General features: G+C 39.6%; 2 protein-coding genes across 2 annotated transcripts; both read right to left on the minus strand.

Annotated features, from left to right (window-relative positions):
• Nucleotides 1-4,740: 4,740 nt before the first annotated feature.
• LOC140861183 (uncharacterized) lies at nt 4,741-5,190 on the minus strand. Its single transcript, XM_073264192.1, has one exon. It carries the CDS (start codon nt 5,188-5,190, stop codon nt 4,741-4,743), a length of 450 nt encoding a protein of 149 aa, XP_073120293.1.
• Nucleotides 5,191-8,055: 2,865 nt separating this feature from the next.
• Nucleotides 8,056-8,889, minus strand: LOC140861184 (uncharacterized). Its single transcript, XM_073264193.1, has one exon. The coding sequence runs from the start codon at nt 8,887-8,889 to the stop codon at nt 8,056-8,058; it is 834 nt and encodes a 277-aa protein (XP_073120294.1).
• Between the last annotated feature and the right edge of the window lie 9,119 nt (nt 8,890-18,008).

The following is an 18,008-nucleotide window of genomic DNA, read 5'->3' on the forward strand; positions in this document are numbered from 1 at the left end:
ATTATCTATATATTATGTTACACACGCAATACGTATGCGTTATCGCTAATTAAAATAAGGAGCAACTGAACCAAAATACCGATTTATCGTGATATCGTACCGAAATTTTTTTAAAATACAAACATTTTTTCGGTATACCGAAATTTTTTTATGTATATGTACGGTATTAGTGTAACATCCTATTTTCTTAACATAAAAAAACTTAAAAATAATAAGAAATGTGATGATGTCGAAATTTTACCTCGGTTCGGTCTGGTAGAATGGATCCTCCAATTCCTTTCTAGAGCAAGTCGGGTCGGGTACTAATGAACTCTGCACAAGCAACAGTTAGGTCAAGAGGCGCCGAAGTTGTTTTCGGCATAACCCCTCCGATGCCTAAGTCAGTGTCTTGAAGGCAGAGGGTATGATTAATGCAAAAACTGAGAGATATGCGTGCGTGAATGTAAAAGTGAGAGTGAATGTGTGATGACTAATGAATAGTGAGTAATGAATAATACAACCATAATAGTACCTGTATTTATAGAGAAAATAGAGTAAGTTACCTAATCGAATTATAACACGTCTTGTAGTAGGACTCTTCACTCATTGGACCGTCCTTGAGTTTATCCCTATCTCATGAATATTTGTAGAATGAACAAGCTTATCTTCAAGGCATCCGAGTCCTACTTGAACTAGGAATGTATGTCCAGCCCATTGGGCCCCAACTCAGGTCGGCCCATTAACAGCAGCCCAGGTCCTGACAGGACCTCGCAGATAGAAAACTGTGCTGGACCTTACATAATAATAATAATCCCCTAATTGGGCCAACCCTCATAAACCCATAATGAACGGGTTTGGGTTAAAATAATTTTACGGGGTATCAATAGTACCTCCCTAACTGATCTAAAAGAAGAATGAATTTAGACCAATAATGCAGATCGGACCCCGAACTACCCATGCTTCATTCGAACAACCCAGAATTGAATTCATGTGATGTGTTTCCTTTAGACGGTCCAGATCAAGATCCGCGTGATGTGCTTTCTACGAACGGCCCAGATGCCTCTTGACGGTTCACCTCCCGAGGCTTAGGAGGCCTTGACTTGTTCTGTCCCGAGCCGTAGATCGAGATGATAATCAACAGTCTGGATCAATTCCCTACCTCTATAAATAGGTCAGTAAAATTTTTTATTTTCACCTTTCACTTGCACTGTTACGCTGTCAAAATTTCGAGAGCTCTCCCAACCTGGACTGCCTGCTCCCGTCCTAATTATATCATTACCGAGCTCCAGCTCTTCTACCTGTAAGTCTTCCTTTCACTAGGTTAGTTAATATGTCCTCCCCAGATGAGACTTCTGTTAGAGAAATAGTGGAATTTGTTGAAGCACCCAGCTCTCCCCCTAACAACCCCGAGCCCTCTGATTCTGATAATCCAAGCTCAGAGCTGGATTTATCTGAGACTCGAGAGGAAAAACTAAGGCGACTGCATAGACTTAGGTCGGACGAAGCCCGATTAACTGCTAAGGGTAAACAATGGTTTGAGGTGTTGGCCTCCCATATAAGTCCTAACCTAGGTCCTTTCATTAGGGAGAGATCAAGGATGCCCGAGGGTTATGACCTCCTAATCCCAGGTCGGAAGGACCGAGCTCACAAGCCTCCCCTTGACTTTTTAAGTTTTAGCCTAGATCAGGTAAAAATGGGTTTGAGATTTCCTATTCCGAGCTGTGTATCACAATTGTGTCAATATTTATGTATCTGTCCGAGTCAGTTATCCCCGAACTCTTTTAGTTCGATATTATCTCTAGCTGTCCTATTCTGTTTTTTCAGAATTCCATTAGACAAAGGAAATTTTATCCAATTCCTTCAAATTAAGAAAACCGTCCAGGGCCGTTTTTACATTTCCATGCGATCCGAATACCCATTTCTGACGGGAAAACCTAGCTTACACAAGGGTTGGACCAATAGGTATTTTTTTGTTAAACCTAACCAGCCCTGGGAGTGTCGAAGTAATTGGGCAATGAATTTCACAAGCCCTGATCCCCCAGCTCTACCATCTCATAACTTTACCAACTTTCTCAACACTATGTCCGTTCAAGTTTTTGACATCGAGAGCCCGATCGAATATGATTTGCTCTTTCATTAAGGCTTCAGTGGGAAAAGAGTAGAGATCGAAGGGGATGTAGGTAGTACCCCTGTACCCGTTATACTATTATCTAGACTATTGTACCTGTGAATCTTATTTGTTGCTTTTTTATTTGTTCAGACAATAGGATCCGTTTTGCTGCCATGCCTGCTAACTTCAGAGCTGCCCTCAAGAACTTGAAAAGAAAAAATACAGAAGATAGTGAGGCCAGAACTCATCCCGAGCCTCCTTCTATTGAACAACCAAAGAAGAAAACCTTCAAGGCCAAGGAAAAATGCAACATTGGTCTACCCGAGCTCCAGCAACCGCCTATTGTTTCTTCCTCCCGAGCTCGTGGCAAGGACCCAATAGTGGAGTTCGAATCTCTACCTAATGTTGAGCCTCAGGGAATGTCTGATCAGCCCGGGATTCCCGATATGTCTTTTTTCTCAAAGCCCGATCCCCGAGGAAGCTTGGGCATAATGAAAAACTTAATCTCCCTTTCAGATTTAAGGATTTTTCGAGCAGTGCCAGACCTGAAGGCAGAGCAAAATTTTGCCTTGGCATTTATGCAGGTATGTTTGTCTTAAATTTCCAACAACTTTATGATCCCTTGCCTCAATTTCTTAACTTTCGTCCTCTATCTTATAGGCTCTTGCTTGGGGAGGAGAGATTACTACCCGGTCTTTGAAAACCCGGGAAGAACATGTGTCCAACCAGGAGGCTTTTATAACCCGTATTTCCGAGCTGACCCGCAAAGCCCGGGAAATGAAGGCCGAACATGATGAAGAGGTGACCGAGATGAGGGTGGAGATCGAGTCCGGGCGAGATGCTCTAGAGGTTGCTCACAAAAAGGCCGCCAAACTGGAGGTTGATAAAATTGAACTAGAAAACCAAGTGCGGACCCTGACCAAGGAACTTGAGGCTGCAAAGGAGGTCAGGAAAAAGTTCCTGAACTCCACGGATTTTGCTAACGCAGTAGCTGAGAAGGCGGCTACCTTCTTTGATGAGGGTTTCAAGGGATGTCTAGCCCAGTTCAGGGCTAATGGGTACTTGAAAACCGAGCACCCTGCCCTTTTCTTGGACTGTACCAAGGCTCTTGATGACATGCCTGATGAAGACTCAGAAGAGGCCGAACCAGAGAGGACAACAGATCCCGACCAGAGCTCAAGGCCACAAGATGCTCCTGCTCCTTAGTTATTCCTTGTTTTTGTTTTATGAACAATGTCTAAAAACATGATCCTGATGGTAGACCCTGCGTGGTCATTAATTTTGTTCATTGCCCAGGTCGGGCTGATACACTGCTTGCAATATTTTTCGTAAATAATTTGTATTTTCTCCCAATTCGGGTTTTGCTATTCCATGTTAGATGTTTTTTTTGTTTCCTATGTATGACCTCCCAAGGTGTCGAATATATTATACTTTACATTTTCCAAGTATAACAGAACCCGAGCCACCTTAGTGGTAACAAAATTACATCTTTTTTATCAAACCCTAACCTGTCCTTATAAGACTGATAAAAACAAAACTCCATATGCTAATCTTGAGACAAGTTTTGGTCAAGTTACCTCCGAATAAAACATAACTGATTATGTCACTGTCCGGGCCAAACTTAAACATATGCCCGAACTGTCTATTTCAAGCATGTTTTGTTTATCTCGATCTGTAAGCCTTGTCATATTCAAATTTAACATGCTCGAGCTGCCTCCTGACAGGGTTGTCTTGTGACAACAATCCCTGCCTGAGGTTAATACCACCAGTGCTTGTGTATGTTGTTGATGTGGGCCACTAATGTGGTCTTTGAGTGCCAGACCTGCCTGGGCTTTGAATTCCACTGATGTGGGACATTGATGTGGACTTTTGAGTGTCAGACCTGCCTGGGCTTTGAGTTCCATTGATGTGGGCCACTGACATGGATTTTGAGAGTCAGACCTGCCTGGGTTTTGAATTTCACTGATGTGGGCCACTGATGTGGACTTTTGAGTGCCAGACCTGTCTGGCTTTGAATTCCACTGATGTGGGCCACTGATGTGGACTTTTGAGTGCCAGACCTGCCTAGGCTTTGATTTCCACTGATGTGGGCCACTGATGTGGACTTTTGAGTGCCAGACCTGCCTGAGCTTTGATTTCCACTGATGTGGGCCACTGATGTGGACTTTTGAGTGCCAGACCTGCCTGGGCTTTGAGTTTCACTGATGTGGACTTTTGAGTGCCAGACTTGACTGGGCTTTGAGTTCCACTGATGTAGGCCACTGATGTGGACTTTTGAGTTCCAGACCTGCCTAGGATTTGAGTTCCACTGATGTGGGCCACTGATGTGGGCCACTGATGTGGACTTTTGAGTACCAGACCTGCCTGGACTTTGAGTTCCACTGATGTGGACGCTTGAGTGCCAGACCTGTGCCTGGGCTTTGAATTATGGATATGTACTTGGGAGTGCTAAAAAATTATAAATCGGATTTCATAAAACAAGACTGATCCTCTTGAAAAAAAGTACCGAACAGGAATGACTTTAAAGGAAACAAAACAGGACTGATGAAAGCAAAACAGGACTGATTCTAATGAAAACAAAACAGGACTGACTCTTGCAAAATATTCACTTAAGCGAGTAATAAATAATGCAAAAATGATGACTAGCTGGTTCAGGACCGGCTTAGTGAGCTATAAATAACATGAAGGGACCCGAGCTGAAATGCTATGAATAATATTTTTTTCAAGTGTTGAGCATTCCATGGCCTTTTACCCTTCTTGCCTTGGGCGTCTTCCAAGTAATAAGCGGTTATTCCAGCCTTTCCTATCACCTTGAATGGGCCTTCATACTTGGCCTCTAGTTTTTCTCTTTCTCCTGGATGTTGGATCTTTCTCATGACCAAGTCGCCTTCATGATAAACCTTAGGATGGACTCTTTTATTGTAGGACTGGGTCATTCTTTTGCGATAAGCAGCGAGCCTTATTGCTGCTCGGGACCTGTTCTCTTCAAGTAAATCTAAATACATTGCTCTTAATTCTTGATTGTCTTCCCTATAAGCCATGATCCTTGCACTTTCTTGCCCAATTTCTACTGGAAGGACAGCTTCAGTCCCATATACCATGCTAAAAGGAGTTTCACCCGTACCGGATCGAGTTGTAGTTCGGTAGGACCACAATACCGAAGGGAGTTCGTCTGCCCACTTGCCCTTAGCTGCATCCAGTCGTGTCTTAAGAGCTTGGACTATCGTTCTGTTTGTAACTTCGACCTATCCATTCCCTTGCGGGTATGAGACAGATGTGAAAACTTGTTCGATCTTCATTTCTTGACACCATGCTCGAACTTTAGATCCACAGAACTGTCGCCCATTGTCTGATGCCAGCCTGCGCGGGATCCCGAAGCGGCACACTATATTTTTCTATAGAAAATTGAGCACTTTGTTCTCTGTAATTCTAGCTAGGGGTTCAGCCTCCACCCATTTGGAAAAGTAATCGACCGCGACCAATAAAAATTTTCTTTGCCCCGTGCTAACAGGGAATGGTCCTATGATATCCATCCCCCACTGATCAAAGGGACAAGCAGCCACCACCGCCTTCATGTATTCTGCAGGTCTCCACTGTAGGTTAGCATGTCTCTGACAATTATAACATGAATTAACCAGATCTGATAAGTCTTTCCGCATAGTAGGCCAGAAGAATCCCGCAAAAAGGGCTTTTCGAGCTAGGGCAAGACTGCCCAGGTGACTGCCACAAGACCCTTCATGAATTTCTCGTAGCACATAATTAGCCTCGTCAGGACCCAAACACTTTAACAAAGGTTGAGAGAAAGATCGTTTGAACAGAATTTGATCGATCATGACGAAGCGAAGAGCCCTTCTTTTTACCTCCCTAGCTTTCTTATTATCGCTTGGTAATTCTTTCTTGGTTAGATATTTGTGTATATCATATCGTCAATCTCTTTCCGGTACTTGAGCTATAATATCATCCAGAGTTTCTAACTGAGAAATAAGTTCCTGACCTGGAACAATGGGATCAGGTCGGTTGCTGAGGGCACTGGCTAGGCGGGCCAGGTGGTCTGCCTTAATGTTTTCAGCTCGAGGGATGAGCTCCAAGTTCAACTCGGTGAACCCCTCTTTGGCTCTGTCTAATGCTTTAGCATACCTCAGTATCTTCTCATATTTGCACTCAAACTTCCCGTTACTCTGTTGAATGGATAACTGGGAATCGAAATACAGAATAGCTCGGGAGATACCCAAGTTTCGTGCTGCTTTGAGTCCAAGTAATAATGCCTCATATTCTGCTTCATTGTTTGAGGCTCTGAAGTCTAATCTGATTGAAATATTAGTTTCTTCACCACAAGGTGAGATGATCACAATTCCAGCTCCGCTCCCGGACTGACATGATGACCCATCTACAAAAATCTTCCATAGCTCTTCTTGTTCTAGCTGAACTGTCTCTGCCAAGAAATCAGCTAGGGCTTGAGCTTTTATAGCTGTTTGAGGTTCAAATTTAATATCGTACTCACTCAACTCTGTGATCCATCTGACCAATTTGCCCAAAGCATCCGGGTTAGCTGCAATTTTTCTCAAAGCACTATTAGTGAGTACGGTGATAGGGTGCGAGAGAAAGTAGGGCCTTAATTTTCTCGCTGTGATGACCAGAGCTAAAGCGAGTTTTTCCTGAGATAGGTAATTGAGCTCAGCTCCCTTCAAGGAATGACTCACAATGTATACGGGCTGATGATTGATTTCGCCTTTTTTGACAAGGACCGAACTGGCTGCCCGAGGAGTAACAACCAGATAGAGGAACAACTCCTCCCCTTGAGTAGGCTTATTTAGTACAGGTAATTGTTTTAAGTAGACTTTCAAATCCTGAAAGGCCTTTTCACTTTCATCATTCCACTCAAAATTTTTCGTCTTGCATAGTGCCTTAAAGAAAGGGAGGCTTTTATCTGCCGATCTGCTTATAAATCGGGCCAGTGATGTAATTTTTCCTGTTAATCTCTGTACTTCCTGTATATTCTTGGGGGAGCTCATAGAGATGATGGCTTGGACCTTTTCGGGATTAGCTTCGATTACCCTTCTTGTAACCATGTAACCAAGAAACTTTCCAGCCCGGACTCCGAAAGTACACTTGCTAGGGTTTAGCATAAGCTGATAGTGCTTCAAAGTCTGAAAAGTTTGAGTTAGGTCGGTGATGAACTGGTCCGCAGTTCGGGTCTTGAACAAGATATCATCTACATAGACCTTGATGTTTTTGCCAATTTGCTGCTTGAATACTTTGTCCATCAACCTTTGGTATGTAGCCTCGGCATTTTTGAGCCCAAACGGCATGACAAAGTAACAATATGTTCCTGTCGATGTCACAAAACTCACTTTGTCCTTGTCCTCTTTAGTTAGTGGGATTTGATGATATCCTTGATAAGCATCCAAGAAGCTGAGCAGCTCATGACCTGCTGTTAAGTCGACAAGTTGATCAATTCTGGGTAATGGATAACAGTCCTTTGGGCATGCCTTGTTCAGATCCCGAAAATCCACACACATGCGCCATTTACCGGAGGACTTTGGCACCAGAACTATATTGGACAACCAGGTCGGGAAATAGATTTCCTCAATGTGTCCAGCCCTGAGTAATTCGTCCACCTGTTCCTTTATTATCGCGTCTTTTTCAGGACCGAAGTGCTGTTTCTTTTGAACAATAGGGCGACAACCCTTTATCACATTGATCTTGTGCTCTGCTACTTCCCTATGGACCCCTACCAGGTCTGAAACCGACCATGCAAAAACATCTTTATTTTTTTCCAAGCAGTCCAGTAGCGGTTGCTTCAATCATGTTTCAAGGGTGCGAGCAATTTTTACCATGCCAGAAGGAGGGGAGATCATTATTTCCTCAATTTCTTCTTCAGCAGTGACAGATGTGTCCTCTATCAAGTTGACTTTTTCCATGCCAGAAATTCCAGGTATGTCAACACTATCAGTCCTGGCTACCTTTTACTCTATTCTGACCTCCTCCACATAACACTTGCGAGCAATAACTTGATCACCTTGCACCTCACCGACTTCATCGCCCACCGGGAATTTCATTTTTTGATGCAGAGCTGATGCAACAGCCATGAAAGTGGTCATGACAGGTCTGCCTAGTATAGCATTATAGGAAGATGGAGCATCTACTATAATGAAACTCACAATCCTGGTCTTGCAGGCGTTGCTCTTTCCAAGAGTTAGGGGTAGGTGCACTAACCCGACAGGACAGATTGCATGACCCGTGAAACCAAAGAGTGATGTTACAACGGGCTCCATCTTGTTCTGTCCTAAGTCCATTTGATTTATTGATTCCTGAAATAGAACGTTGACAGAACTGCCTGAATCCATGAATATAGGGGCTACATCATAATTTGCGACCATGGCCCTTATTACCAGCGCATCATTGTGGTTGCTGGGAATCCCTCTCAAATCTTCCGGCCCAAAAGAGAGGGTCGGGCCAGTATGGACAATCTGATTGTCAATCTCCATGTTTATAAATTTTTTGCTGCTAGTTTTCCTAGCTCGATTGGAATCTCCATCAGTAGGGCCTCCAGAAATCATGTTGATAATTTCTCGAGCAGGTGGAACCGGTCTTTGATGAGCTCGGTCATCCCTGGGCTGGTCCTGATTTGGGCGATTGAAATCTTCGTGGGGAGGAGCAGTCCTGGCTCTTTGTCTTGATCTCCCTCGCTGCCTTTTATTATGATGATACCCCTCTTGTCGGGTCAATATATTCTTTATTTCAGAATGTTGTTGTATTATCCTTTCAATCTCTTGATCTAATTGACTACAATCCTCCATAGTATGTCCATACTCGTTGTGAAAATGACAATATTTTTTGGATTCCCTATGAGGTCCCTTCTCCGTCCAAGGTGGCCTTTGTGTGAGTTTCCGATCGTCACAAATTTGCAGAGCTCAGGTTTTGCTCATGCGTAAAGGAGTGAAAGATGTGAATTCTCCCAACAATGCAGGCCGGAATGGTTGTCCCATCCCTAAATTGCTGCTCGGAACCCTATTTTTTTTAGGACTTTTAGGTTGTTCCCTCTTCACAGCTGCTCGCGAGACCTGAATCTCTTCCATATTGACATATTTCTCAGCTCGGGAGAGTAATTCCTCGTATGTCTCTGGCGGCCTCTTTATTAGAGATTTAAGAAAATCTTTTGTATCTAGCCCTTGCATGAAGGCACTGATGAGCAGGTCTGGCGTAGCCATGGGTACCTCGAGAGCCAAGGCACTAAACCTGCAGATATATGCTCTCAAATTTTCATGTTCTCGTTGCTTGATTGCAAAGAGGCTGAAAGTAGTGGTAGGATGTTTTTTTCTGCTAGCAAAGTGATGCAAAAATGATTTTCTAAAATCCTTTAATTCCTTGATCTCCCCAGGGCGTAGCATATTGAACCATTGCTGGGCTGGTCCTATAAGAGTAGTAAGGAAAGCCCTGCACTTGATCTAGTCAGAATATTTATGCAACAGAGCTGCATTCTCGAAGCGGGCTAGATGTTCTTATGGATCTCCTTTACCATCATACTCCCCGACGTGAGGTAATTTAAAATGATTAGGGAGGTCGGCATCCAATATATCCTGAGTGAAAGGAATATTTCTGGTTGTGGTAGCTAGGTACCCGGCCTGCTTCTTCTTTAGTTGCTCCATCTATTCTTTCAAATTTTTGATCTCATCCAGATGGGCGTTTTGATCAGGGTGCAGAGGATTGGCCTCACCCCTTTCTGCCAAAGCCCTCTGGACAGCTTGGGACACTAGTTGTTCCAAATTTGGGTGATCTCTGTTCTGATTAGCCATCGAAACTCTTTTTCTTCAATTTCCCACAGACGGCACCAATTGATGATGTTGAAATTTTACCTCGGGTTTGGTCTGGTAGAATGGATCCTCCAATTCCTTTCTAGAGCAAGTCGGGTCGGGTACCAATGAACTCTGCACAAGCAACAGTTAGGTCAAGGGGCGCCAAAGTTGTTTTCGGCATGACCCCTCTGATTCCTAAGTCACTGTATTGAAGGCAGAGGGTGTGATTAATGCAAAAACTGAGAGATATGCGTGCGTGAATGTAAAAGTGAGAGTGAATGTGTGATGAATAATGAATAGTGAGTAATGAATAATACAACCATAACAGTACCTGTATTTATAGGGAAAATAGAGTAAGTTACCTAGTCGAATTATAACACGTCCTGTAGTAGAACTCTTTACTCATTGGACCGTCCTTGAGTTTATCCTTATCTCATGAATATCTGTAGAATGATCAAGCTTATCTTCAAAGCATCCGAGTCCTACTTGAACTAGGAATGTATGTCCAGCCCATTGGGCCCCAGCTCAGGTCGGCCCATTAACAACAGCCCAGGTCCTGACAGGACCTCGTAGGTAGAAAACTGGGCTGGACCTTACATAATAATAATAATTTCCTAATTGGACCAACCCTCATAAACCCATAATGAACGGGTTCGGGTTAAAATAATTTTACGGGGTATCAAAATGCTTGATATTTTTTTAAAAAATAAAATAAAATGGGGAAGGGATGTATAGTACAATAAAAGACAAATTATTTTTTAAAAAAATAATCAACATCAATTCTATAACTTTTAACGGTGCAGAAACTATTATAATTAACAAAACTATCTCTCAGAAAAATTATGACACACTAAAAACTTATAAAATTAAACAACCATTAATAATAAAAATTCCATAGAAACTTAAAAATTTGTCTACCAAGCAAACTTAAACATAATAAATTTTTTTCTTCTAAAATTGTGGAAAGCTTCATGCTCTCGGATTGCGCACGCTCACTGCCACAACTCTCGCCAGACTGCACCGCCTCAGACCTCCTCATATGCACTGAAGAAGTTTAGTGAGCCTAAAGGTTCAGCAAATAATACCGTATATAGCAAAAAAAATAAAACAAACATTAAAATTTACCTCAACCTTTAAACATTATCTCAACACACAAAATTTCACATACAAGCATGCACACACAGGTACACAAACCTCCATTTTTTCCTTTAAAATTTACCTTACACATACACATTACCTCATAAAATAAATACACCTCAACCCGAATCTCAAAACATACACTTTTCTTTCAACATGTGGATCAGAAACTTCCCTCTTCTTTTATAGTGGTCGCTTGATCAAGAAAATACAAGGATATCCAAGTTGAAGGGGCATCATGACTCAAAGGCCTACATCCACACTCTGTCTTTCTCACCTGAGAGCCTACATCCATACTTCGTCTACCTCAAAACCTCTGTCGTATCTTCACCACAAGCCATGAAATACCTTTCATTTCCTCTTTACCTCAACATTACCTCAACATCAACTCAATAACACACATACTCAATAAATACACACACACACCATGCACACACACACTTACTCACACCCACAAAATTTCGACATACACACATAGAGATTAATACCATGCAAAACCGATACGAACACGAACCCGAATATGCCAAAAATACGGACTACACATATCAAGAAAACATGTTTCTATCAACCAATTCGCATCAAATACACTTTGAAAAATTTAGGGCTTCATTGATGAGTCAAAGAATGGATTAAATACTTGCATTTTACCGAAGAACGGATGGTTTGGAGAGCGATTCTGAGATTAGAGATTGACCGGAACACGATCGCAACCCCAAATCATGAACTCTAGTCGCCTCCCTTTCTAATCTCACGTTTCTCTCATATTTTTTCTTCTGCTTCTCGTTACTTTTTCTTCTTCTTTTTTGTTCCTTTATTTTTCCTTTTTGTTTATTTTCTTTTCTATTTTGTACGCTTAGGCTGCGTTTACTTGCCTTGATAAATGAGAAATAACATTATTAATACTGACTAATACATGTTTAGTTGCAAAATTGAAAATCATTATAAATCTTTTAGCCCGTTAATAATGAGATTTAGAAATGATTCTAAATCCTAAATTTTAAAATGGATTATAACTTTGTATATGGTGAAAAGAGGAAAAAAAAATCAATCCCAAATTTAATCCATCCAACTAAACATATTATTATTTTTCATCACCACTTTATATCCTTTCAAATTATATAAATAATCACTTTTTAATCTATCCTTGCAAAATTTCATCTTTCAAAGTAAACACAGTCTTACTTTATCTATTGTTTTATATCTCTACAATTTTATTAAAGTTGAAATAGGTATAATAACTACTTCTTCTTATATAATGTTGGGACACCAACTTTTTTTGCCTATTCTACCCTTCATTTTACTTTTTTTGTGAAAAACATTTGTGTCTATTTTGAAAAACATATCACTTGAAAATACATCAATCTCTACACCTCACTTTCGCCAAAAATGGAATTCACTTACTGAACCATCAACACTTTTAGAAAAAAAATTGAACCACCAACACATTTATTCGTATTTTCACACGCAAAGTGTGTGCTTATGTGGGGACACCAAATTTTTTGCCCATTTCACCCTTCAGTTTACTTTTTCCTTGAAAAAAAAATTGTACTCATTTTGAAAAACATATCACTTGAAAATACATCAACACTTCTAAAAAAACTGAACTATCGACACATTTATTCATATTTTCACACGCAAAGTGTGTGCCTATCCCATTAATTTTTAATTAGACTTCCAAGTTCATTCCAACTATTACTAGAGTTATTTATTATTCTATTAACCCAGTCCAAATAAATAAAATAAAGTATTCCCAACAAAATAATTTTGAATAATTCTACGGTCCAGTCTATTCCTAATAATTTAAATAAAATTATTTTACTAACTAGACCAAAAATACGATAAACTAAAATGAAACAAATTTTATACCTTAAATCATATCCTGGTATTTATTCACTTGAATACCTCCAAACGTCGTACTCTAAAACTTAAAAATCTCAAAATACGTTAATCGTTAGAAATAAAATAATTTAATTCTAACACGCAAAATTTGAACTTTAAAATTCTAACAAACAAGAAAATTAACATTTTAATATCATGCATATGGTAATGTTGATCAATTAATTTTCAGGACGTTACAATTAGTATGGATTTTTTTCAAACCAAAAATTCGGAATTTTGGTATCGGTACTGATATAAATTTTTTTCATACCAATATTTTTGATACGGTATACCGAAAATCCACCTCTCCACCCAAACATATTAACCAATTCTTCCATTCGAATTTTACGGACATTGTTGAACAAAAATTCCGAGCCTCCCACTAAGGATGACATTTTTCCACACGGGTTCGGGGATCCGCAGAGAAAATCCGAAACGGGGCGGGTATGGTGAAATTTTTTCGGGTATGATTTTGTGTTCGAGGATTTTTAAAAATTCCTAGAGCATATTGAGCGAGGTATAGGGATGCTACCTCCATCCCCGAATTGCCACTCTGCCACGATGATGATGATGATGATGATGATGATGATGATGATGATGATGATGATGATGATCATCATCATAATAATAATAATAATAATAATAATAATAATAATAATAATAAATATTTTTTATTATCAAATATTATTAAATCTTTGAATAAAAATATAAATTATATTAAATATTAAAATTAAAAATAATAATATTTATTAGTTTGTATTATTTTTATTTATTATATATAATACAAATGCTTATGATAACATAATTTTTATAATATAAAAATATTATTTGATTACGTAACATAAATAAACTATTAAATTTAATAATTTATATTTATTATTTATTTCAAAAAAAATTGAGAAAAAATATATTCTTACTAAAATTTTGATATATAATATTCTATTTTAAAAGAATAATTTTCATTCACTTAAAAAATAATCTTATTGATAGGGATATTTTTTATTAAAGATATTGTGATTAATATTAAATTTTAATTTAAAATCAAAATTTGTTACATCAAAATTTTTTTATGTATTTTAAAATAAAATTGACTAACAATATCTGTAAAAATAAAACTATATATATATATATATTCGGGAATAGGGATGGAGATTAAATCCCTGTTGGTATGGGAATGAAGAATTCACGATAAAAATAGCGCGAAATGGGGCGGGGATGGGGACAGGTTTTGAATTCGGGGACGGGGATGGGGATATATGTAGTGTCCTGTACCCAGATAAGGTGATTAAGGGACTAATCACAATTAATCATATTTAGCTTTGGTTAACTGCGATTAAGGAATTGATAATCGAACTCAGGACTTCGAATAAGGGTCCAAGGATTTTCCAAGGTCCGGACGATCCAAAGTAGAGATCAGGGGGTCCGAAGTGTTGAGGAGTTCGGAAGCTGCGATCAGAGGATCGGAAGCTCAGATGAATATTGGACGGTCCAATCGATGTTTGGAGGCTCCGAACTCTGGAAGTCAGCTGTGCTTGTGATGCCAGCAAGATGACGTGAGGGATGACGTTACTGATGAGGGATCGGACGATCAAAAGACCCGGTCGGAGGCTTCGATCTACTAGCAGGACATGCGGTCGCCATGCAGAGATCGGACGCTTCGATGGGGAGGATCGGAGGCTCCGATCTCTTTCTATATAAGACAGGTTTGAGAGCTCATTTGGTGCACCTCTCACTCCTTCTCTTCTCGTCTCCTAGTAGCTTTAAGGTGTTTTTATAGTCATCTAGACGTATCCTGGAGTTCGCAAAGCGTTCCAAAAGTTTTAGCGGAGCTATGGTCTAGTAGTGGGGTACTCGACAGCAGAGGGCTGACGACGGACACATGTATTGTAACACCCGGAAATTTTAATACGTAAATTCGCATGCATAATTAGGAGAAATTAATTTTAAAATAAGGGTTAAATGAATTTATGTGTTATTATGTGATTTATATGCATAATTTAAGTTATTTTAGCATTTAACCCAAAATTAGTGATTTTTGTGATTTATGGAAATTAATTGGTTTTGATCGCGTAGACGGGACCGTGGACGGACGAGATACCAAAATATTTAGCCAAAAATATTTTATGAGTTTTATGAGCCTTAAAATAATATTTTATGGTATTTTGTCAAGAAAATTTTAGTATTTAATTATATATTTATTTAAGGGGCTATTTTTAGCCAAAATTAGTCTCTTTATTGACTTTTATTAATTTTTAAAATTAGCCTATTTAATAATTTCGAGATTTGGAGTTATCTTAGCAGATTATTATTATTATGATTAGAGTTTTAATTATATTTTCTATGATATATTATCTATATTAATTAGTTAATATTTATTATACAAAAATTAATTTAAAAACCTAAACCTACCCCAAACCCCACCACCCACTACAAATTATTTAGCCGACACTCATCTCCCTCCTTCACGCCTCCATCTTCTTTTTCAGCAGAAAACAAGCCACCATAGCCGATCAACTTTTATTTGAGGATTTATTTGGTCGTTCGTCGTCCCGGAGTCCCGTAAACGCATCATCCGTTCGTCAATAATTTAAAGGCATGTCTAAAACTTTTCTTTGGCCACCATATGAGCTATTATTCATGCATGATTGTTCTTGTTCAGAAATTTCATAAGTATTTCGAATTTATGCAAACTTTTGATGTTTGATGCATGTATATGAGAATTCATGATCATAACTCATGTTTTTGCCTAGCATGGTTCGGTCCAGGGCTAAGGGCTTGGTCAAGGGGTGTCCTAGGGTCCCTAGGGTCGAGTAGTGTGGTCGGTTTGAGGCTGGAGGGGTCCAAGTCGAAGCCTTCCATTTTTGTTGCACAGCTCGCGCAGATTAGGGTCCTGAGGAAGAAGACTTCGTTCTCCTTCCTCAGGCCATTATTTTGGGTGAGGTTTGTTGGGTTTGAAAGCTTAGGATGTTGGCTAAGATTGAGGACTGGTTTCGTGGGCTTTGGTGGTCTGAGTCATCGGCACGAAGCAAAACGCTGGGACTGCTCCGGCTGCGCGCGAGCTGAGGAAGGGCCAACTTGCAGGGCTTCGTTCTCTGTCTCTAGGCAATGGTTTGGGCTGGTTCTTGTCATGAAAGAACCGCCTGGGAGTTGGCTTGTTGAGGGTGGTGGTGCTCCGGCCATTTGTGGTCGGAGTTGGCCGGCCGAATGCCGGAATAGGGGGTTGCTCGCACGGCCGAAAGTAAGGAGAGGAGGGGGAATCGGGTTGGGGGTTCTGGGTGGTTCCGGGTCGGGTCAGGGTAGTGGGTCGGGTCAGTAGGGTCTAGGGTCGGGTCAGGTAGGTTCGGGTCCGGGCTAGGTGGGCCGGGCTCGAGTATTTTAATTTTAAAATGTTTAATGCTTTAATTGGATTTTTGGGCCATTTAATTAGAAATAAAATTATTTGGGCTTCCAAATAATTTTATTTGGGCTTTTTAAATTTATTTTAAGTTAACCCAATAATTTTATGGGCCCGTGGGCCCATCGAAATTTTTGGGCTAGTCAGTGATTTTATTGGGCCAGTCTAGGAATTTTTATGAATTAATTAGTTATTGGGCCTAAATATTTTTATTTAAGCCCAATAACATTTAAGTATTTTATTTTAGTAAAAATTATATTTTTTTAAAAGTAGTTATTTAATTATGGGCTTTAAGTTAGTTAGCAGGCTTTAAGTCAGTTAAGGGGTTTAGTAGAGAGACCAGCAGTCGGGACCAATCCATGAAAATAAACTAAGTCCGGAATATATATTTAATTATTTTTATGCATGAAGTCTATTTTAAGTAAAAGTATATTTATTATTAAAATTAATTAAATATATATTACGGACATATTTTAAGTGCATGCATACATGAAATATTTTATGATGTGTTTATGATTAAGAATTGAGCATGAAAAATATTTTTATGGAAATTGAAGTGATGTGACAGCATAGAAGTGGTTTTACCACTGACACAGAGGTAGTTCTACTACCGGCATAGAAGTGGTTTTACCACTGGCACAGAGGTAGTTTACTACCAGCATAGAGGTGGATTATTCCACCGCCACGTACGATGGTTCTTTAGACTGATCAGTCGGCACAGTTATTAGTCACATTCATGGATATGACCATACTCAGTTTTTATGTTTATGACATGCTCAATTATGTTATGTATGATGAAGAAAGTTATGTTATGTATAAGATTTATGATTCAGCATTTATGTTATGAAAAATGTTTCCATGCATGCTCATATACATGTATATGTATTAGTATTTACGTGATGCATTATTTTAACCCTTGTTATAAAGGATTAGACATGTTGAGCCTCTAGGCTCACTACGCTTATATGGTGCAGGTGAGTATGATGTAGCTCCTACCGGTGGCGAGGACGTATGAGCGAGCATGGCAGTGGCCCCGTGACCGTCTCACTAGAATTTTATTTATGCATGAGTTATTTATTCAGGATATTTTTATGTTTTCAGTGGTTATGATTACTTATTGATTTTTCATGGTTTTTAGTAGACATAAGTTATAAATTTTCACCATAGACATTATTTTATCTATTGCATGACTCGAGATTTTATCAAATAACTGTTTATTATTTTATTAAGCGAGTTATGATTTGAAATATTATTTTTAATATTTATACATATATGTATGGGCGTATATGTATATAGTAGATAAAAAAAAAAAAAAAAGTTTTTCCGCATTTAGTAGTACTAGGCGTTTCAATTGGTATCAAAGCACGGTCCTCGGAGGGTGTCCATCTGCCACGTGAAGCTCAGAAATCCTGCTACTGGTCTGTAAGTTTTAAATGTTTTAATAAGATTTAGAAGGAGCATATGTATTAATTTTAAGTATTTCATGTTCAGTAAGATTTTTGAAACCCTTAGTTATGCATTGCGATTTACGTAAAGAAATATGTGGTGGTACAGAATGCCTCCCAGACAGATGAATAGACGCGGAAGACCTCCACCGCCACCGCCACCTCCGCAGAACCCTATGACAGCACTGGAGCAGGCCAGTGCTACGATGATGGCAGGGATTACTGCTCTGTTGGAGCAGCAGGCTGCACGTCCCAGACTATCCCATGAG

Source organism: Henckelia pumila, chromosome 4 (assembly GCF_033568475.1).
Source record: "Henckelia pumila isolate YLH828 chromosome 4, ASM3356847v2, whole genome shotgun sequence".
Classification (NCBI taxonomy): Eukaryota; Viridiplantae; Streptophyta; class Magnoliopsida; order Lamiales; family Gesneriaceae; genus Henckelia; species Henckelia pumila.

Excerpts from the sequence above, each read along its gene's own strand:
- LOC140861183 (XM_073264192.1), bottom strand. The coding sequence starts at position 5,190 with ATGGTATATGGGACTGAAGCTGTCCTTCCAGTAGAAATTGGGCAAGAA.
- LOC140861184 (XM_073264193.1), bottom strand. The coding sequence starts at position 8,889 with ATGGAGGATTGTAGTCAATTAGATCAAGAGATTGAAAGGATAATACAA.